General features: G+C 27.2%; 2 protein-coding genes and 3 long non-coding RNA genes across 9 annotated transcripts; 2 read left to right on the top strand and 3 right to left on the bottom strand.

Moving 5' to 3' along the window:
- Positions 1-3303: 3303 nt before the first annotated feature.
- LOC122521103 (calcium-independent phospholipase A2-gamma-like) lies at positions 3304-9215 on the bottom strand. Of its 5 annotated transcripts, none has more exons than XM_043641548.1 (9): positions 9132-9213; positions 5873-6302; positions 5410-5779; positions 5113-5325; positions 5016-5039; positions 4712-4920; positions 4441-4639; positions 4161-4367; positions 3305-3847 (listed from the first exon to the last, which is right to left on the bottom strand). In XM_043641548.1, the coding sequence occupies exons 1-9, from the start codon at positions 9182-9184 to the stop codon at positions 3594-3596; spliced, it is 1959 nt and encodes a 652-aa protein (XP_043497483.1). In that variant the 5' UTR covers positions 9185-9213; the 3' UTR covers positions 3305-3593. The 5 variants fall into 5 exon arrangements, with proteins under 5 accessions (XP_043497493.1, XP_043497483.1, XP_043497503.1 ...); XM_043641568.1 differs by lacking the exons at positions 5016-5039; positions 9132-9213 and adding exons at positions 7815-8004; positions 8218-8514; XM_043641558.1 differs by lacking the exon at positions 5016-5039 and having other exon boundaries at positions 3304-3847; positions 9132-9215.
- Positions 8536-12046, top strand: LOC122521132. The gene is made up of 2 exons (XR_006304669.1): positions 8536-8628; positions 11822-12046. It is a non-coding gene; the product is annotated as an uncharacterized LOC122521132 (long non-coding RNA).
- On the bottom strand, positions 9323-15696 carry LOC122521126 (cysteine and histidine-rich protein 1 homolog). The gene is made up of 6 exons (XM_043641594.1): positions 15371-15696; positions 12080-12318; positions 11799-12010; positions 11366-11526; positions 11075-11277; positions 9323-10965 (listed from the first exon to the last, which is right to left on the bottom strand). Exons 1-6 carry the CDS (start codon positions 15608-15610, stop codon positions 10938-10940), a joined length of 1083 nt encoding a protein of 360 aa, XP_043497529.1. The 5' UTR covers positions 15611-15696; the 3' UTR covers positions 9323-10937.
- Positions 15697-15724: 28 nt separating this feature from the next.
- On the top strand, positions 15725-18853 carry LOC122521139. The gene is made up of 2 exons (XR_006304674.1): positions 15725-16153; positions 16330-18853. It is a non-coding gene; the product is annotated as an uncharacterized LOC122521139 (long non-coding RNA).
- A 978-nt stretch (positions 18854-19831) lies between these two features.
- Positions 19832-20964, bottom strand: LOC122521095. Its single transcript, XR_006304661.1, has 2 exons — positions 20880-20964; positions 19832-20796 (listed from the first exon to the last, which is right to left on the bottom strand). It is a non-coding gene; the product is annotated as an uncharacterized LOC122521095 (long non-coding RNA).
- Between the last annotated feature and the right edge of the window lie 954 nt (positions 20965-21918).

Genomic DNA, 21918 nt, shown 5'->3' with positions numbered 1-21918 from the left:
GATGGCCAAGACGTAAAATTCTCGCTACCGAAAGAAAAAATATAAAAAGAGAAATATCAGAAGGCTCAACAATCGATGGCCAAGGACAATAATACTCGTTATCGCATGATAAATAAAAAGAGAGAAATATTGGTTTGTTCTCTCACTCGCACTTTCATTCAAGACCGAGAGTCCCGAAGATTGCCGAAGATCCTTCGTTTGTGATTAGTGCACACGGACGCTCGCACGCATACTAGCTCGCTCGCGTGTAAAACGCGACGGAGGGATAAGCTTGCTTTCTCCCACTCTTAAAATTTTGTTCCCATCTTCAATCCAATTTTATTCGCTTATTTTTGAAAATACGAAGATAACTCATAGAACATTTTTTATGTATATTTTAATTCTCTACAACTTTTGTTTGAAACTTTTTTCGATTAAATGCCTAGATTCTAAGATAAGGCTATATTTTACTCTTTTTTACCCTTTTCCCCAAGATGCCGGTTGCTGATTTTATTATAATTAGCACCATTCGATTCAGCGTCGTCAACTTACCCTTAGGTCAAATTTTGAAGCTGCCAGCTAAAAAGGTCAGTTTTTGGCCCGCGTTGACTGGGCTAATATACAGAACGCTCGACACTCGATGGCCAAAACGAAAAATGCTTGTTGCTACCGAAAGAAAAAATAGAAAGAGAGAAATATCGGTTTCTTGTCTCACTCGCACTCGCATTCAAGGTCGAGAAGCCCGAAGGTTGCCGAAGATCCTTCGTTTGTAATTAGTACACACGGACGCTCGCACGCACACTAGCTCGCTCGCGTGTAAAAACCGACGGAGAAACAGGTCTATCCCCACTCTTACAATTACCTTTTACCATCTATTTTCCCATATTTCTCGCTTATTTTTGCAGATACGAAGATAAACCTTAGAACATTTTTTATGTATTTTTCAATTCTCTACAACTTTTGTTTGAAACTTTTTTCGATTAAATACCTAGATTCTAAGATAAGGCCATTTTTTACCCTTTTTCTCAAGAAACCGGTATCAGATTGCAATAAAATTAGCACCATTCGATTCAGCGTCGTCGATTTACCCTTAAATCAAAATTTCGAATTGATAAGTGAAATTAAGGAAGTTTGGTCCTTTTTGACTGGCCTACACTGTTTCTTCTACAGTAACACAAACAAGAAAAAAATTAGTTGCTAATGACAATGCAGTCAATTCGACTTAAAATAAGGAAAAAAAAAAAAAAGGTTATTGAATTTTTCGCTCAAAATAAAACAAGTAGAACGGATTTTATTTGTAATTCTGAATTAACTATAAACACGTATACTATAAACGTATATATACTGTAAACACATATACTTTGTATATAAATTGTATATGTATCATCCAAATTGGAAATCCGGAATTATGAACAATGCCTAGGCATTATTCACAATGTCAGGCGTTTTTCGGCAATGTAGGAAACAAAAGAACTGTTACGGACTTTTCTAGGCATTGTACACACACACGCACACACAAAAGCGAGCATGAAGCTGGTTTTTGAGACTGTGCGTGCCGCTATACTATGCGTATCTCTATAAACTGAAACTTACTCAATGCTGGTGTGTTATTATTAATGTATGTCATACTTAAATTATGACATATATTAATGTATGTGGTATTATTAATGTAATAAATTATTATGTAGGTTACTTATTGTAGTAGAAGATTATTACATTTAGACCGATATTCATAGAGATTACCATGGAAAATCTGTATCTTTTGTTCCTTATCATATCGAAAAATAAGCAGGTTTAGAACGAAATGTTTCATATCTGCTTTTTTACTTTACCGATTCCTTCTGTTTCCTACATTGCCTAAAAACGCCTGGCATTGTTCATAATTCCAGCATTTCCCATTTGAACTATAACATTTACATAAATTTCATAAAGCGCAGCGTCCCAAGATTCAAATCACTAGCCGTCACTATTCGTTCTTATTTCAAAATAGTATTAGACACGTCACAAACAAATTTGATTGGCTCTCCATCGGATTATTAATAGAAACTATATTCAATTAGTTACAATATAAATATTCTTTTTCTACGAATTCAAAATATAAACAAATATATACAGGGTAAAGCGCTACCTCTGTCCATTTTAAATTTTTCTTTTGTCTACCATCATTTAAATACTTTAAAGGAAAAAGTTGTCCAAATCTAAAAATAGTTATTCTATCGTTCAAAGTCAAATGTGTAAGTAAAATAAGCTCTTACATTATATTCGAAATTGTAATCAGAATATTGGATATTTTGAACAAAGTAACTTTTAAATGTGAATATCTCGAGAATAAATGATCAGAATGATATGGTCTTGCAGATAATTTTTATTCGTTTTTGTATGCTCTATAAAAATATCATTAAAAAATATATAGTTACATTTAATAAATATTGATAACCTTAAAATCTCATAAAATATTACCTTGAGAAAAAATTCTTTCTACTATTAGATTTCCCCCTGCAATTGTACAATTTTATTCTTGAAAGTTTTTTAATACGATTGTAAACAAAAGAGATATTCAAGGTGGGCAGAGTTATTGCCACACACTGTACATTACAAGAATAGGTCAATTCTTGAAATAGAATAAAGTTAGATGGAGTTTATAAAAAGGTAAAATATAAATAAATTAACAAGCAATTTTTTGTTACTTTGATACAATTATAATATAATTTAGTATATACATTTATGTCAGTTAAAAATTGAAAAGTTTCTTTAATTATTAAATATTCATATTAATAATACTTCTCAAATAAAAATAGTTACCAAATCAAAATATAAACAAACAAAAATATATATACAGGATGCTTCAAAAGTCGCTTTATCAAACTAAAAAATTATACAATGTTTTTCCATCAGATATTTGAAGTAGCAGCATCATGAAACCATACTTTTCTACTAGTCTGGAATAATTAACTAGAAATATATGATTTGAAACAAAAAACACAATATTGTAATTTTTTAATTAATCAGTATTAGTTTTTCGTTTTTCTTTTCTCTTCTCAGTAAAGCGACTTTGTGAGACAACCTGTATATTACAAGAGTACATTAAATTTTATGTAAAATATAGTTAAATAAAACATTTTAAAAATACAATATAAACAAATTAACACACGCAATGTTGTTATTTTAATATAATTAAAATATAATTTAATATATTCATTTATGTTATTTAAAAATTGAAAAATTTCCTTAATTATTAAACATTAAATGTATAATTTTATGTATGTATGTATATCTATATTATTTGTACATATACATAAATAAAATATTTATATATTAATAATACTTTTTTCTACTGAAGTCTACATGAAAGATATGTATCACAGTTGGATAGGTACGATAACTAAATAATATTTAAATTATTAGTGATAGATACATTTTCTATTGTAATAATATGTAAAATATATTCTTTTAAGCATATATAGAAAACTAAATTTTTACAGCATATGATTATAAAATCATAATTGTTAAATAAAATAATTGTCACATTTATGAATAGCATTTGCATTACTCAAAATAAATATTCGTGAAGATGTAATTTTTTATGGAATGCTAAGTGCTATTATTAATTTATTTTAAAAACCAGCCATTCTTTTTTGTAACGTAACCCAATCTAATAACTTCTGTTGAATTGATCTTGATTGAGATAATGCAACAGCAGCCTTTTCAAATTTTGCTTCGTTTCTACGTATATACATTTGTGCATCTTGCTCTAATTGATTTATTTTGTCTGGTCTTATTTCTACCATAGATAACATTTCAGTAAGATACGGATTGAATCTGAAGTATATGTGGTTAGGTAAAAGATCGTTCAGCATTGTGTGCACAGCTAAAAGATTATTAATAAATTAATTTCAAATAATCCACACAAAATACTATAAATTATAGAAAATTAATCTTTAAAATCTTTTGAAATTACCTAAAAGTCATTTCATTTTTAGTATAAAACTCCAAATGAAAATAATGAAAAAGGTAAGACATTTAATAATGCAATAATCAGTGTAATTGTTATTATTAACTTGTCTAGAATTTAAATTAATTCCAAACAAAAATTAAGAACCTATACTGTAGCTATAGAAACTGAAGTGTTTAAAATATGAAAAGACTTTGTGGTACCTCTAATGGTTATTTTAATATTTTACCTTCGGTATCAGTAGCACTATCCAATATTTTATAGAATTTTTCTTTCCAACTTGAAATAGCTACTTCTCCTGATGTGGAATCATTATCACAAATTCTATTAAGTGTTCTTCCAGTGCCAAGTGAAATGACACATTGAATCGAATTATTTGGCCATAATCGTTTAGCTTCGTGTATTGCTACTGCACACGGATTATTTACTAGTATACCTAAAAATGATCATAATCCTTATATATGTTATAATATTATATTATTTTCACTGCATATATATATGAAAATTACCTCCATCTTGATGAAGGTATTCTCCATGTTTATATTCTTCAAAATAGCTAGGAGCAGCTGCAGAGGCTCTTGCTGCTTCCCATAATCTATGTTTATGGGATCCCATGTATTGACTTTCAACTTTATGCGGCAATGTGTAATTTCGAAATACATATGCCATTACGCGTTCATGATTAACTACAGCTGATATAGCAGAGAACTAAAACAATTTGGATAGATCAAAAATCTCATTTATAAATATTTATTAAAGCAATATGTTAAATGAACATACTTTTGGAGCATTTAGATCACGATTTGTTTTTATGAGAAGTTTATCGCCTATTGTTTCTTGTAATAATTTCTCCCACAACGCTGTATCATAATACGCATGACTCCACATTAAGCTACTTGTTCCTTTTATGGCACTCTGCGTAAATACTTTAGTACTTAAATCTTTGTACAATTCATTAATTTCATCTAACGACTTCCTCTTAAGACCACCTAAAACAATAATTTGATATTAAATCTTATTTAAAAGATAATGTGAACTATAAAAGAGGAATGCATATCAGAAATTTAGAATTACTTGCAAATACCTTCATCCGATTCCTTTGGTACGACTACATTTCAAAAAATAGAGATTAATCTCTATATAAAACGTAATAAGTTAAAAAACAAGAAATATTTACATACCTAAAGTGGTGGCAATAATTGCTCCAGTACTAACACCACAAATATAATCAAACATTTCATGCGTTTTCTTTCCAGTTAATTCTTCCAATTTTTTTAACATCTGTATCACTAGTAAACCTCGAATTCCACCTCCATCTATCGAAAGGATTCTGATTCCACGTCCAATTGGAGGATCAACGTAACCCATTATTGCTAATGATTCTCTGATAGATGCTATATAAAAAAAAAAAAGACAATAATAGATATTTTATACATGTATATTTAAAATAAAGTCAATGTATTTAAAAATTATTTAACCTTTAATTTGCTCATCTTTAGTTTTCTGTCGTATTCTTAGTAAAGTGGTTAATGCTCCTTCCATAATCGCATAATGTCGAGCTTCTGGATACTGATCAATGTGAGTCAATAAATCTTCAATTCTTCTCCATTTTGATGTAGTCGATTTAGCTATTACAATACTATTCAATAAATATCGTGTTCGAGAAATAATACTATGCTTTGGAATATTACTGTTAATGTTTACTTTCCACTTTGACGTAGCCACTAAACCACTCTCTTTTGTTCTACTTGTCATTTTTAAAACTAAAGCAGTGATAATCTGTGGTATTGTATAAGATTGCTCTTTCAAATTGAACTTATCATTAGAAGCATTCAACTTAACATCTTCCTGCGACAAAAAAGTAAATAATTAATAGAATCTTCTTACGTAAATCGTTTTTTGAGCATATAATTTTTAATAAATTATTTGTATAATATATACCTTTTGAAATGTTGATCTTTCTATCATTTTTTGCATAAGCTTTTCACTATCGATTGTTTTTCCATTGAATTGTTCTTCCTGTTCTGCCATTAGAGTAAGATCTTTAGATGTTTTAATTTTATTTTCCTCTCCTTTTAATATTTTATCTGATTGTTTTTGAACGTTGACCAATGATAATTTTCTAATAGTATTTCCTTGCGTATATTCTATCTTTTGTATCAGTTCGACCCAATATTTAGATAAAATAACTTGAAGACTTTTCTCATAACCAAATTTATTTAAATAATCTTTCAATAGTGTTAATAGTTTTGATTGATTTTGCATCGACATGTTTTCCTTTCTTATGTTCCTTATGGACAACAAAAACTTTTTCCTCAAATTTTTTACACTTCTCTGCGCGCCTCTATGTACTGCACTATCTGTCAGTTGTCTGATTCAAAAAAGGATATCAAATATTTAATATTAATTATTTTTATCGTCTATTAAATTATATTACAAATTAGAATTATGTATGAACAGAAGTATGTAGAACATACACAGATTTGACACATTTTTCAAACACTTTATATCTTAATATTCATAAAAATGAAATTTTATGATTTTAAAGTTATTTAAATATATATTAGAAAAAATAAAAATCTTAATCACTTTAATTTAATATATTGTCATTACGTTCTAAAAGTTAAAAATGGCTTTTGTCCAAACTTGTCAATACTATTTAACTATGTATAAAACAGCCGCCATATTGTTACAGTTTTAGGATCAGCTGATCAACACAATACACATGAAATTGTTTTTCGTAATACAGCTATTTCAAAAGTGAATCATGATTTTATTCTTATTTCATCACGTTGATCAAACGTTAGGGTTAAATTCATTATCCAAGCACTAATTGAAATTATAATATTTGTTTCTTTTATAATTCTTAAAAATTAATTGAAATGATAACGAAATGAAAATATAATTTTATGAAAATTATGTAAATAAAATTATATAAATAAATAATTTTAAGGAATATCTAGTCAATTAATATTTGAATTTCAATTATTGAGAAGACACGTTGAATTTTTTATTTTTAATTATTATGTCATGGTTTGAACATTAGTGTACATAAAATTAAAACCCAAACGTGATTCTACATTTATAGATATACCGGGTGTCTCTTGTAAGTATCTCCATTATTTACAAAGTTAAACTCTTTTTAAGGAACACATTTGACAATTGAAGGACTTTGTTTTTAAAGTGACGAGATTTCAAAGTTGTCAATATTTTTATTAACGGAACCTTTCGATATTTTTAGCACGAGTTGATTCCTTATAATATTTTAAATAAAAAAAAACATTAGAATACAAGGTCAAAGAATGATTTGTTCGTGAAGTATTGGAAAGTAATATTTGGTGATTCACGTAATTGTAAGAAGCCATATATTTTATTATGATTGAAAAAAATATCAGAGGAAACGAATAGTTTAAGGTGATCGACATACATTTTTTTCTCAAATGCAATAATATATATTATTATTATTTTTGTTATATATTATATATTTAAAATAATGTGACTTTGTTCTTTTTTCTTAAAATTAAAAATAACAGAGATATTTGAGATGATAAAAGTTATTAACATTAATATTATTGTAAATAATAATATTGTTATTAAATACATTTAAAGTTTAAATAATGCAGCTTTTTCCTGAATATTTTTCTATAAAATCAAGAATAACAGAAATATTTTAGGCAGTAAATATTAAACCATCCGATATATAATTATTGTTAAATAAATAAGATGAAACTAATAATAGTATAAGAACAAGTATTACAATAGTACTATTATTACTTTTAAATATTACATATTTAAAATTGAAAGAGTGTAACTTTGTTTTAAATACTTTTTTATGAAAAAAAATATAAAAAATATTTAAAATAGCAGTTATTGAACTACTTACCAAGGGATGGTCAGGTAGGTTCCTCTCCGACTTTTTTCAAATTTTGCATACTTGTAGTAGTCTATGAGAATATTCATTGTGCCTTTAAACATAGCATATATATTCAGTCGTTTGCTAAAAAACGCGAGTTGAAATTTCACATAGATGTATAGATATATCACAATGATATATTTAATGTAGGCTTCTTATACTATAATAAATAACATATTAAAATTTCAGATTTATTAAAATATATTTGAAATTTGATTTTTTTTTGGCACTTTCAAAAGTGTTGGTCATAACCTCAAAACTGTCATAATTGTCTCTGCCATTATTTTTTTAAAAATAATAATAATAGTAAATAATAAAATATCCAAATGGCAGCCTTGGTAAAATGCCTTTGAAGTTGGTATAAATTTTGTACCTTTGCTACCTGAATAACGCCATATATGGGCCGCTACCGAGCTTAGTTATTCTTCCTCTAATGTATAGTAGGTATGAGAGATTGACTGGACAAAATTTGAACTTTGGTAAATTACATGCAGTCTGCCGGCTACTGGCTCTTGGACTATTAGTAATTGTACTTGTATGTTTTTTATTTACGTATCGGCGACTTCAGGGACACACACAGCCCCGTTATTGTAGACTACTACACTACACAGCTAAAGGAATACGTATCTATGTGAAATTTCAATCTGCGTTTTTTAACAAACGGCTGAATATATAACGCCATGTTTAAATGCACAATGAATATTCTCATGAAATACTACAAGTGTGCAAAATTTGAAAAAAAATCGGAGGGAGTCTACCTGACTATCCCCTGGTCAGTATTTAGGTATCGTAAATTCTATTACATGAAACCAAAAATAGTATAGGAACAAATTTATTTCTAGTGAAATAATAATAATAATATTATTAATTAATTTATTATTATTATTATATTATTGTTATTATTATTATTATATATTTATGGTGAAAATAATATAACTTTATCCTGAATATTTTTCTATAAAAGCAAAAGGAACAAATAGTTTAGATAATAGTTACTGGATCACCCGATACATAGATAACGTAAATTCAATTAAATAATACCAAAATAGTATAGAAACAAGTTTACTCATAATAATATAATAATAATAACAATAATATTATTATTATTATTAAATATTATATAATTGAAATAGTATCTATAAAACCAAAAACAGAGATATTTAAGATAATAATAGTTATTAAACCACCCGGTATATAGGTATAGTCAATTAAATTAGATAAAGCCAAAAATAGAGTTGTAGAAAGTGAAGAATCAAATTAACAGAAAAAGTAGTGTAGTATTTTTACCTTGTCAAAGAAATACATTGATGACATTGTCTAATGGAACTGTTCAGCGACATCAAATAATAAACAATAAAAATTAATCTCAGCAATGAAAAAGAAAAAATATATATCAAAATCAATCGATGTCTTTTTCTAATATAAAAATAAACGAAACTGACAATGAAAGAGAGAGAGAGAGAAAGAGAAACTTTCAATATCTTCAATATTATTTTTATTATCGAAAAATTCTCACGTTGCACACGCTTGCTCGTCGTTCTGATTAAACACACAACATATAAAAATATTTTAAATCTGACTTATGAACTAACTATACGCTATATCATTCAACTTTGTAAACTGTTAAATAATCGATGGATATGAACTGAATGAATAGAATTTTTTAATTGCACTAGATGTACGAAAACTTTCGTTAAATTTTATTTAAGATGGCTCAAGTTACACCTGAGAGTGTTACCGAGAAGAATCCGCAAATGTTACTAAACTGAGTTACCAATAGCTGCTCCTTATATAAAATAAACCTTCGTGACGTATTGCGACAATTCAATGACAGCGTTGTAAATAAAATCGTACGATAACACGTTCATCCAACCAGGAAACACTTGGCACATTCATTTAAAAAAACAAATTTCATTTTGTTTATTACAAGCAGGAAAAGAATGGATAAAAGTTTATTAATTGAGCGCGTGCTTCTATCATGTGTTTTCATCGAAGGAAAGTAAATATCTTATTTATGTTGTGTAAGGTAAATATGTATTTAGGTACTACGCATTGTTATTTAAAAAATAATTTACGTTAGTTAGATTCTATCCCGATTAAATGCTTGAAACTGATTGAAAATGGTCTTATTATTCGATTTAAAATATTATGTCCATTTACAGGATACAAGGTAGTTTCTACTTTATCAATAACATTATGATTGTTACATACTTTTTCGTAGAGCACGCTTACCTATTTATTAAAGGAATTCTTTTTTTATCATCTTCTAACGGCTCTCTTCAAAATATATATATATTATTATTACGCCAAATCTTACGAAAGGCTTAGTCGAATATTTGTTTTCTTTCACAATCAAATATTTATTAGGCCATTGTCTAAAGAACACAACTGTAATACGATCCAACAAAAACTTTTTTCTTTTTTCTCCTGTTATTACGAACAGGTACATTAATACGCACATAATTTATGATCTCGTTATCATTATAATAAATTTATTTAAATGTATATAATTACAATAATATAAGATTTTACATCAACAACACTTAGTATATAAATAAGTGAATCTATATATTAAGTTTTGTTTACTAATCGTGAATTAAAGTGATAACAAACTCATTGTGACATTCACTATAGTAGTTCTAAGTAAACTAACTTTAGAAATGTACTTTTTGTTTTTTAGTCATGAATATAATTCAATAGACTCGGTTAACAAGATTCTACATGATTTTCTAACTATAGCTTTCTTTGATTTTTAGAATTTACAAACACACATAATTCAAGAATTTCAGACGGAAGAAAAACATTCAAGAAAAGTATTTTCTTAGATTGTTTCTATCTTCAAATATCTCTGCTATATAATATTACCTTATAGATTATATTTTAATTAATAACTTATTTTTTTTTTAATTATATACTTTTGCTTGCTATAATGTTATTAGCATCTGGTTTTTTAATAATCATATTATAAGCTTTATCATTATTATTACTATAAATGGTTCTAACTCTTTGTGATCTACATTTTCATTATAATTATACTTAAGAAATTGAGTTATCGCATTCTGTTGTCGTAAGATTACGATAACAAATATATTCTTACTTAGATGCCAGGAACATTATTAACCTAAAATAATAAAAAAAACTCTCTCTTAAAAGTATTTCACTGGAATCTGTATTGTTACGTTTGAAATAAAATAATTGGACATCATAATCAGTTTTACAATGTAGCTCACCTGAAACTAATTGCTTTTGCAGCAAGAAGTCTATTGCACTCTGCTGTATCTGGTAATGGTATAGGCAAATATGGACTTTCGTTGTCTTGTTCCGTGAACTCAAATCTGTGAATTCTTGGCTGTACTTTCATATCACCGAAAGGTCCTTTCAATATCAAATAATGCAAGGGTAGTGGATAGGTTGTTTTTGTTTTCAAGATCAACTATAAAAAAAATGAATACTTATTTGTAATTGTTTCTTCATATTACAAAATATGTAGACGTTTTAGTTGTGTGATAATTGATAGATACTTGATAAGTTATGTCCCGTTCAGAACTTTGAGTAGGATCACGTTGACTGTTATTAATCCTTGCTTTCACAACCCATTGATTATTGAATGCCGTGAAACGAGATGTTTCGTAAAACAATTTATGAACGAATTCATCAGTACGATATGGCTTCATTTGTAAATCTACAAGTAATTAAATTCTTTATACTTTCTGATTTTTCGTGACACCCTATATTATGAGGAATGAGAGTAACAAAAATGAACAATAGGGTACTTGATTATTCACAGTAGGGAGATCTAAAAAAATATTAAAAGTATTAAAATATAGTAAATATTGCGCTAGATGAATAAATATTAAATTATATATATGTATGTATGTATGCATAAATTGTTCAAAGGAAATAATAAAATGTAGAAGAATTGTATGAAAATATTAATGAATGACATATACAGACCATTGAAAGTGATTTTTTCGTAGGACAAAAGATCAAAGACATTGTCATAGAGCCTACGTTCTTCTAAAGTACGAGCATCAATGTCACGTAAAGCTTCCATAACATCTGCTCCAGTGCGATGAGGATGAACACAGTGTGCTTCGTGTTCTGGCCCTTCATGGTTTGGACCTCGCCATGGACAACCAATCCTACTGTATTTGCAACTTGATATCCTAAAAAATAAAAAAAAATAAATGATTATTATTTAATAAAATAGCAATGTAGTATTTGAACATAATTACCTTTCTTCACACATGGTTTCTTCATGACGTTCCAAAGAATTTCGCGGGAACTCCTTGGCACAGTATTGACATTCTGCAGGCAGTTCAGATACCGCTTTTTCAACTGCCAAATTTCGAGATGCAGATGTTTTGCTGATTTCAATTCTGCAGTTAGGACAGGTAGCCAATTCATCTCGTAGCCTGGCATCTGCGAGGACATGAGTGAAGCAACCAGCACACATCAAGTGTCCATTAGTACACTGTGAACATCATTGTAACAAGCATTAATATAAAAATCTTATGTACTTTGTGCGTGATCTTTTTTAAATGCATCAATAATTTTCAATTAAATGCAAGGAAAAATCTCATGTACCTGCAAAGTATGTATTAGCAGTTTAAAAATTTCAAATGAAACTAAAATTTAAACAAATTAGTTATTTTTAACTTTACATATAAAAATAATATTAGCTCATAATATACACATTTTAATACTGCTGATACTATACTTCTCTCATAGATAGAAATTGATTACAAATTTATTAATAATAATAGTAATGAGTCAAAATAAAATAAGACTACAGCCATGTATATTACCATGATTTTGATGTTTTATAACCTGAAACACAAAATCATATGGATACTATTAATAATTTATCTATTCATTTTGTTATTAAATTTTCTTATACGAATTGACATTGTTATTGCCAATGATATTATTTCTAATGCTGCCAACAATGACAACAGATGGGAGTAAAATGGGATGATGATGCATGGGAAAAGAGAATAGGGATAATTTATGTGAAATAACTAACTAATAACCTTTAAAACATTTATTTTTTGTATACTCTTCAACTATACATGATGTACAGATTTTCCAAGAATTCGCTTTCTCTCTCGCACTCTCACGCTCTCGCCGTTTTTATAACTGGTTGGTATTTCTATTCCCGCAATTATTTATAATAATTATCGGATAAATAATATTTGACTTGCCTCTTAATAACTTTTTACAATAAACATATGGACGATATAAGACAAATATAATATTACGTACTAAAAGATTATATGGGTCTAACAATTTGATAGACTTTTACAATTTTCCTACCTATAACCATCATTTACTCTTTCGAGAGATTCAAGAAGACATAAAATAACTAGTTGATCTCTAATATGACTCTATCTAAAGAAAATTAATGCGTATATTAAACAACTGTATAAAAATTTATAAACAAGGACATACAAAAGTTTAATTTATATAACCTTTGTTAATTAAAACTATACTTCATTATTAGTCTATAAAATAGTACAATAAATACTATTCATGTGCTTGTTATATATTTTTTTTCAGTATTTCTAACAAAAGCAGGCAATTATATTTATATGTTAATAACATCGGGTAATATATTTCCAAATATAAAATACATGTCTTTTGAATAAAAGTGTTCTCACATAACGAAAGAATTTTAAGGGAAAGGTAGAAAAAAAATTACGCAATTTTGGAAATTTGGATTAATAACAGTTGACTGAGAACATTTGGTTTGTCAGGATTTTTCAAAGTTAAGTACTGTACGTACATGCATGCATATATACATATATTAATTATAGAATAAGAAGTGATCGAACTCTTTATATCGTTAAGAAACTTTTTGTTAAATTTTTCTTAAAACAATATCTTCAATTATAAATTAATATATAACATACACACATATGTGATGTATATTAATTTATTTTTATATACATCACATACAAATGTAATAAATATTAATATATAATTAAAGTAAATTAATGTGCGCGTATAATGTCTACATACACAAATACATATAAGCGATCATTTTTAAAAACAATACATTTTCTACTGTAATATCCTGCAATTATCTGAAAATTAAAAAAAAAAATTTGCAAAAATTTAAACACGTTATTTTTTTCGCGTCCCTTATGTGTATATTAAAATGTAGATTGTTAGAAAAGTAAAATACAATTGTATTTTAACCATACTTTTATTATTTCTTAAATTCGTTCATGATCTATTTGATCGACTATTATATAAATATAAATAGTAAAACAGAGTTTTGGAAAATGATTGTAGCATTATATTTTTATCAAATTAATAACATGGTAATCAATATTTTTTCAATTTAAAAATTACATATTATCTATTTTTTTTTTTTTCTGAAATGCATTACAATTTTACCTACCTGTGGAACTTTAGTTCTTACCTTTAGTTTATAATGTATATTTCCAGAGATAAGTAAAAAAAAAATATATATATATACCGATGATATGCAATATTAAATATATATGCGAGAAGAGATTATCTAATTTATATTTAATATTAAATTAATTCAAATTAAATACCTAATATATATTGAATAATATTAACATTTGCAGATACCTATTTTTATAGCGCGTTATGATAATGAGATGTAAAAAAAAATAAATTAAATGATTAATTTTTGTGTTCTTTGGATAGTTTATTCATTAAATTTAGTTGTACATAGAAAAATAAGAATATAAAAAAAACAGATAGGAGAGACAAAGAATTTTTTTTTCAGAAAGAAAAAAGTATGAAAAATAGTTACAAAAAAATAGTAAAGAATATATATATATATATAAAATTATAAACATAAAAAACTGCATAAATGGTAAACAATATTAGAAGAAAAAATATTTTTCGCCATATTAGAAATTATTGACTACCACATCGTTATACAGAAACTCATGTAATGTCGCTAATTATCCACGGATTCTAATTATAATCGAATTAGCGAACGTGTCTAAAGCAGCTATTATAGGTGAATGACCTTAAGAAGTCAATACCAAAGAAAGGAAGACATTCATTAAAAAAATTAACGTTGAGAAATTAATTGTCCATAGCTGAAAATTGAATGAAATATAAACTACGTCGTAATATAAATTATACATACATACATATAAATATACATATATATATATATATATATATATGTATACATATATATATAGTATATACATACACATACACACATACATAAAATGACGCACGTAATGTATACACGTACATGTGCAGAATATACAAATATACAAATACAAATACAAATCATATACATATATGCATAAGGAATTAATGTCGCGCGCAAGGCAATGCCCAGATAGACACATATTCCGTGTTGATTAAAAACGTGGGTGGAATAAGGAAATAACGATGTAATAGTAAATCCTTGACAAACGATTAAAAGCTCAAATTGCAATAAAATAGATATCACAATAAATGTAAAATAATAAGTAAAAGCTTTTCTTTCATCGTTTTTTTTTAAGATAGGAGCACCGTAAACTTACCTGATAGACGGCCGCCCTGGGCAGATCAAGACAAACTGCGCAGCAGAGGATGCCGCCCAATCGGTGCTCCAACTTCTGCTCGGTTTTCCCATCGCCGCGCACCTGTTTACGACGCTTCTTGTCGGGCTCGAGGAAATCCTCGACCTTTTCAATCTCGTCTCGCATCGGTGCAACCGACGCGGCCTGCTCTGAAACGCTGCTCGAGGAAGCAGCCTCGTTGCTCGGCTCCGCCATGTTCATTGTTTTGATTTTTCCTCTTGTCGAGTGCGGCACAAATTCTAATCAGACTTTGTTGTACTTTTCTCTGTCTTCCGCGAGAGGCGCAATTGACACTCGCATATACCTTGATGCTGATTGGTTGACTCGAATTCATACTAGGACAAAGGAAAGAAAATGTAATTTATATCGATATTATATTTTGTTCTCGTCAATGCATGACATCATGTTTTAACAAAGCCTAATTTACATACGTAGTATTAATTATTATTTTGTCTAATAGTCGGAAAAAAGATCGAAGAATGTACGATCCTAACGATATCATTCTTTCCAATAGAGTATTTTGTTTGTGTTCGCATACATAGCAACTATTTCAACAAGGATAAGCGAGGATACTAATTCATATATGTACATACTACAATACACTATTCGAAGGTTAAAGTAATTAAAAATTTATTTATTTAATATACTCTTACAAATTTTATAGAATTTTTCTATTTTTTTATTAAAATATATAATAATCGTTGACCGATAAGTCTGTGCAGTATTTAATGACAATTGTAAAATGTAAGTAACTTCAGTTTGATTTTATAAACTGTTTGTCCATTTAACAAAAGACATTTTAAGCTTGCCTTTCCAAAAAAATTGTGATAGAATTATTCAAGTGTTATTTATTACACATTCATTTAAAAATGAAAAATCAAAACGAGTTTTTTCTACATATTTTGTTGTATTATTTTTAGAAAGGAAAAAATAATACGCAAGCGCATTAAAAGACTTCTGATGTCTTTGATAAAGACGCTTCATCAAAACAAACGTGATAAAATTCATTTGCCAAATTTTGATTCTAATGATTTGAACATAAGGTTCGATTTAGAAAGACCAATGGAGATCGATAATAAAGGCGCCAGTTGATATAAAATTTCAATACATGACATTAGTCATTGCAGAAATTCTGAAGATTTCAAAATCAAGCATAGAAAACCATTTAAAAATTCTTGAATATGCGAATAAAGTCAATAGTAACTTAAAAAAGTTTATCTGATTAAACATATTACTATATGCAATTTATTTTTGAAATGTGAAAAAAATCGTGGTGCAAGCACGATGAATGAGCTTAAAACACTTCAAAAATAAAATTTTATTTATGGAAAGGTTTGTTGTCAATTATCAATGTGATGAAATTAGATACACATAGTGTTTTTTGATCCTTGATTCTAAGGAATGAAACGATTAATTCAAATGTGTATTGTTGACAGCTGGATGAATTAACACTAAACCTACAAATACTTCATGTACAGGGGGCTAAAAAAAAAAGTCCGATATTTTAAGGACTTATAGTATTTATCAAGAGGAGTATAAAATGTCCAATTTACATGAGTTCTAAAACCAATACTTCCAATGTAAATTAACTTTTATTATTTATGAGCATTCGATATTGTGAACAAATCTTTTGGTAACATATTGAATTTATGCAAAGGAATTTGCTTATAAATATTTTAATTCAAGATTGTCAAGATATGATGAATGAAAGAAAGCAAAATCTATTACTAATATAAACTAAGATTACTTTAGAGCCGCAAATATAATATTTACGGATTATAGATATTTCAGAATGCCTTCCTTCCATTGGAATGCAATTTTGACATCTATGAATCATAGATTGATGTACACTTTCAAATATTCCTTTAACTAGTGTATTTCTAAGCAAATTCGTCCTTAGTAATTTTACACTTTCAATTCATGTCAGTTAGTGCTAAAAATTCTTAGATATTGGACATTTTTTAACACCCTGTATATCTATTCCTACCATGACTGGTTAAAATGATCGATTTAAAAAAAATTATATTTTGTATACTTGAACATTAATAATAGTCAATTTGATAGTGAATTAAATAACGAATGAAATAACTTTAACAAATTGGTAAAATAAATTTATTTTTGTATCCATTTCAATACAAATATTCTCCTTTAAATGTTATCTCTATCCGAGAACTCTAGTTCATTAGTTGTGTAAAATAAGTCCAAGATATTGATTTAATTTTTCATGCAACTGAAATCATTAAAAATTAACCAATTTCTAATGTTGTTCAAATAGTAAAATATGACTTAAAATTATAATCATAATTTAAATTTGTACATAAAGCGATACACATGTTGATATTACAATAAATATCATTGATAAAGATTGAGTACACTTTACAATTAATATTACACAGTAGTTCTAGTGCTAGTGTTAGCAAATTTATTCATTCTATTTCTTTTAATGAATTATTAAAAAAATATTGGTTAGGAATTCTCTAAAATTCATTCACCAAACGATTCATTCATCAATGTCAAAGCTTATTTTGTTATAAAATGATTTTTATTATCATTTTCTATGATTTTCATATTACCATAGTCTACAGATTTTATTAAATTCTTTATTGCATAAATAATTTATTCTTTTATAAATATTTCATCAATGATTATGTCAAAATTAATTTTGTGGTGGAATTCAATTTTTTTGGAAATATTTTTGCATCAAATTAGGAGAAACAACGACAATTCGATATTATGGTTATTACGTCCAAACATAATGTGAAAAGAGAGTGAGAGATTTATATCGAAAACAGAACTAATATATTGAAATTCCTTGTTCTTGGAAGGAATGTTAAAAATTACGGCCTCAAAATAGCTTTATTTTCAATGGAACATATATAAAGAAAGGGCTAACTGTGAGGTACTTCTCTGTTTGTAGACTATACCTAATTGCAGTAGCGACTTTAGAGAAAAAAAGGGTTGTCAAAGTCCTAAATAGTTATTACGCTATTAATATTTCACTTCTTAAATACACTGACTCACGAAAGTGTTTAAACGATTGGTATTGAACCTTTAAAGAATAAAAATATGTATATTAGTCTTAAGATCTGAAAGTAATGTTGCAACTACTATAAGACAAACTATCGAGATTATGTATACAAAATTTGAAGTGAATCGGATAATTGTAGAAGTTATTAAACATACTACTTATAATACTACAACGAATAGCTTACGAGTGATTTGAAATCATCATGTTATAAAACTCACCCTGCATTCACATATAAAGAGAAAATGATAGAAAAATTCTTACTCACATTGCCGATCATATGTATTACATAATAATTATTATTTCCAGGAGATAGTACGAATTTTTGGAGAAATTTATACTTGTTCGTTGGTATTCCAGCTACTTTTATGAGTTTGTTGAATTGCTGTCTAAGCGAGGGAGAGCATAGAAAACAAAAATTTATTCCTTATAAACATTTAGAAATGAAGAACAATATTTCAATATATTCGCACAATTAACATTGATCATTTTAGGTCTCTATTTTGTATCATCAACTTATAATTTAGCAATTTCCTTGGGGAGACAAACTATGATTACCTTTTCGTAATTTGCATACAAATATTTTACCTATAGGCTATGGAAAGTAAGCAAATGTAATAGCATTTTTAATATTATTAAAATTTAGTTTCTTTATTGAAACGTCGATATAGGAAGAATTTCAATAAATTCATAAATTTTTCTCTTACTGATCTATTTTTAATTATAATATTAAATTTTTTTTAAATAATATGAAAATCAAGAAGATTGATAAACTTTAGTATCAAATTTTAGTTAAAAATCTGGTTTAAAGTTATACAGATATGTTTGAAAACGTAATTTTTTATTAACAAAGATAGAAATAAATAATGCAAATAACAATAAATTCTTAATAATTATATAAAGTATCCTTATACCAATCTATATATGTATACAGGATGAATATATAATAATAGAAAGCAATTTGTACATGTTAGTCTACTGACAGTTTCTAAATACTACTTTTATCCTTAACAAAATTATGTTAGATGGCTTATTGACAATAAGTACTGGTCAAAAAAATATTAATTGTATGCTAAATAAAAATAAAAACACCGCATAAAGATACAAAAGTAATAATATTATATGAATGATTATTCGCTTATGTATAATTAAGATTGTCCAGTATTTTAAATTATTAAAGCATTTTCTGGAAACTGAATTATTTAATTTTCATTCTGTTTGATATCATCATCAGTATACAATTGTCTATCATTCGAAGGGAAAGCTAAGACTTCTTTAGTCACATTGAATGAACTTAGAGATATGGTTCGTACATTTATTATATGTGGTCTAGACTTGATTACAATTTCCAATGAAATGCATCGCTGACATTCAATATTATCTTCAATTCTTTTTTCGGGGAATAAAATTGTTTTTTCATATACATTCATCGCAAGTACTTGGATGCTTTCATCTTGATGCATCTTATCTTTATTCGTTGAAATAAAACATATTATATTGATAATTTTTTTATTTTCAGTTTTATTTTCTAAGTTTGTAAAAGGTTCTTCTACATTTGTGAATTTTTCCTTACAATTAATTTTCTTAAAAACTGAAACTAATTTATTCAAATGTTTGGTATTGTTTAGCTTAATGAGCAATAAATTTTTATTATTTTGCAAAATATTTGATGATGTGTTGCTACAATCAGACGTGTTATACTTTTTTTTGTTAATTTTTAAATTGGCCAGTGCATTACTACTTTCAGACCATGGCATTGCATTACATGTAATAAGTAAATTCATAGAGGTGTGATATTCAAGGATCGTGATCGACGATCATGATGAATTCTCACTATTATTTATAATATAACGGGAGCAATATAACTTTCGCGAAAAATGTTATTCTGTTCATTTAATGTACTATTATTGTTAATAATTAACCTATGTTTATAATAAATAAAAAAAGAATTTTTTGATGATTCTCTTTTATCAATTATAAGAGATTCATCGATGGATAATGCTTTTTTTTTTTGTTATTTTTACTTTTCCTCGTACCTTTTGTTGAAGATAGAGTGGGAGGCTCATATATGTTTTACATTTCTTTAAATCTAGCCGATACTCTTTTAAGTATTTGCCTAGAAGTTTTTTGTTATTTTGTACTTTCTAAAAGTAAATGTGATTATTGTAAAATCGTAAAATTGTTGTCGGAATTGAGTATTTGAAAGAAAAGGAAGTATTAATTTAAACAATTTATTTTTATAGTGTAAGTTGGTGGGAAAGAACTTATAACTTGAACAGCCGTTATCAGAAAATAAATACCAAAATATAGTATTCCATATAAAAAAACAAACTTGACCCTTAAATCTTGGAAGCGACTAAACCTAGCAAAAAAAATGACGTCATATTATATTCTCGAATTTTTCATGCAACTTTTGTTCTATAAAATGTTCTGTTACTATCATACTTTACAAGTTATCTTGGTGGCAAGAGTTAGTGAATCATCCTGTATATGTCACAGGGAAATGATAAAAATGGAGATTCGATCAAATCCTTAAGGTAGAAGATCAATTCGTTGAAGATGTTAAAATAACAACTCTGTGAGGTGATTTCCTTAAAGAAAGTAAGTGATTTGATCAAATCCTTTAACTGTTTTAGTGAAAAGATAATATAATATTGTTTATTTATTAAAAGTATTTATTTAGTAAACCATGCATTATTAAATGTAGAGTAGATAATACAATAATAGTCATTGAAACACAAATTATTTATTCGAAACTAATATACAGAACAATATACAGAAGATGTACATAGAAGCTCATAAGTTTTCTTTTTTATCTAATCAGATTCATCTTAGTTACTACCGGTAGTTCTTTTCTGTATTTTCTTTCTTTTTTTGTATTTCTCTTTTCTTTTCTTTTTCACATTAAGTACTTGCTCTCGCCTACTGGTGGTCAGGGTACTAACTAAAATGATTGTGGTTACGCGAAAAGTGGACTTGTGAGCTTCTATGTACTTCTGTATTCTTTATTCAGCGCAAAAAAGTTGACACAGAACCTCCAGAACTAAGAAAAATGAAGATATACATTTAATTGTTAGCTATCAGCTAATTCGAAATCCATATTTTTTTAAATTTTTTATTAATTATTTAATTAGTTATTGATAATTAAAAATTTGAAATTTTTTTTTGTTATTTCTCAGTAAAGCAACGTAGTTGGCCACAGCAGAAAAAAATGAATAAGTGCACTAATTTGCTAATAAAATGTTTATTTAAAATACATAACTTTTAACTTTATTAATTAATTATTTAATTAGTTATTAATAATTAAAAATCAAAAAACGTCATGAAGAGGTTATGTTATGCGTATGCGCAACCACAAATTCAAGGTGCAAGCGCACTTTGAAAAAAATAAAAGTAAAGTTGGTAAACCTGCAGGGGATATATTTAAAGTTGATTTCCAAAGGAACAACCACGGAGACTATACAAGGAACACGAACTCCATGTA

The sequence above is a fragment of the Polistes fuscatus genome, unplaced genomic scaffold (assembly GCF_010416935.1).
Source record: "Polistes fuscatus isolate 324 unplaced genomic scaffold, CU_Pfus_HIC Scaffold1, whole genome shotgun sequence".
NCBI classification, from domain to species: Eukaryota; Metazoa; Arthropoda; class Insecta; order Hymenoptera; family Vespidae; genus Polistes; species Polistes fuscatus.
This window is presented reverse-complemented; position numbering and strand designations above follow the sequence as displayed.

What these genes read in the sequence shown, in the direction of transcription:
- LOC122521103 (XM_043641548.1), bottom strand. Translation starts at nt 9,184, where the DNA reads ATGTCGCTGAACAGTTCCATTAGACAATGTCATCAATGTATTTCTTTG. An exon ending in AATTATTGCCACCACTTTAG is followed by an intron (nt 5,040 to 5,112) that starts GTATGTAAATAT and finishes TTTGAAATGTAG; the next exon opens with TCGTACCAAAGGAATCGGAT. An exon ending in TAGTGCTACTGATACCGAAG is followed by an intron (nt 3,848 to 4,160) that starts GTAAAATATTAA and finishes ATAATCTTTTAG; the next exon opens with CTGTGCACACAATGCTGAAC.
- LOC122521126 (XM_043641594.1), bottom strand. Translation starts at nt 15,610, where the DNA reads ATGAACATGGCGGAGCCGAGCAACGAGGCTGCTTCCTCGAGCAGCGTT. An exon ending in CCAGGGCGGCCGTCTATCAG is followed by an intron (nt 12,319 to 15,370) that starts GTAAGTTTACGG and finishes TGATGTTCACAG; the next exon opens with TGTACTAATGGACACTTGAT. An exon ending in CGAAAAAATCACTTTCAATG is followed by an intron (nt 11,527 to 11,798) that starts GTCTGTATATGT and finishes AATTACTTGTAG; the next exon opens with ATTTACAAATGAAGCCATAT.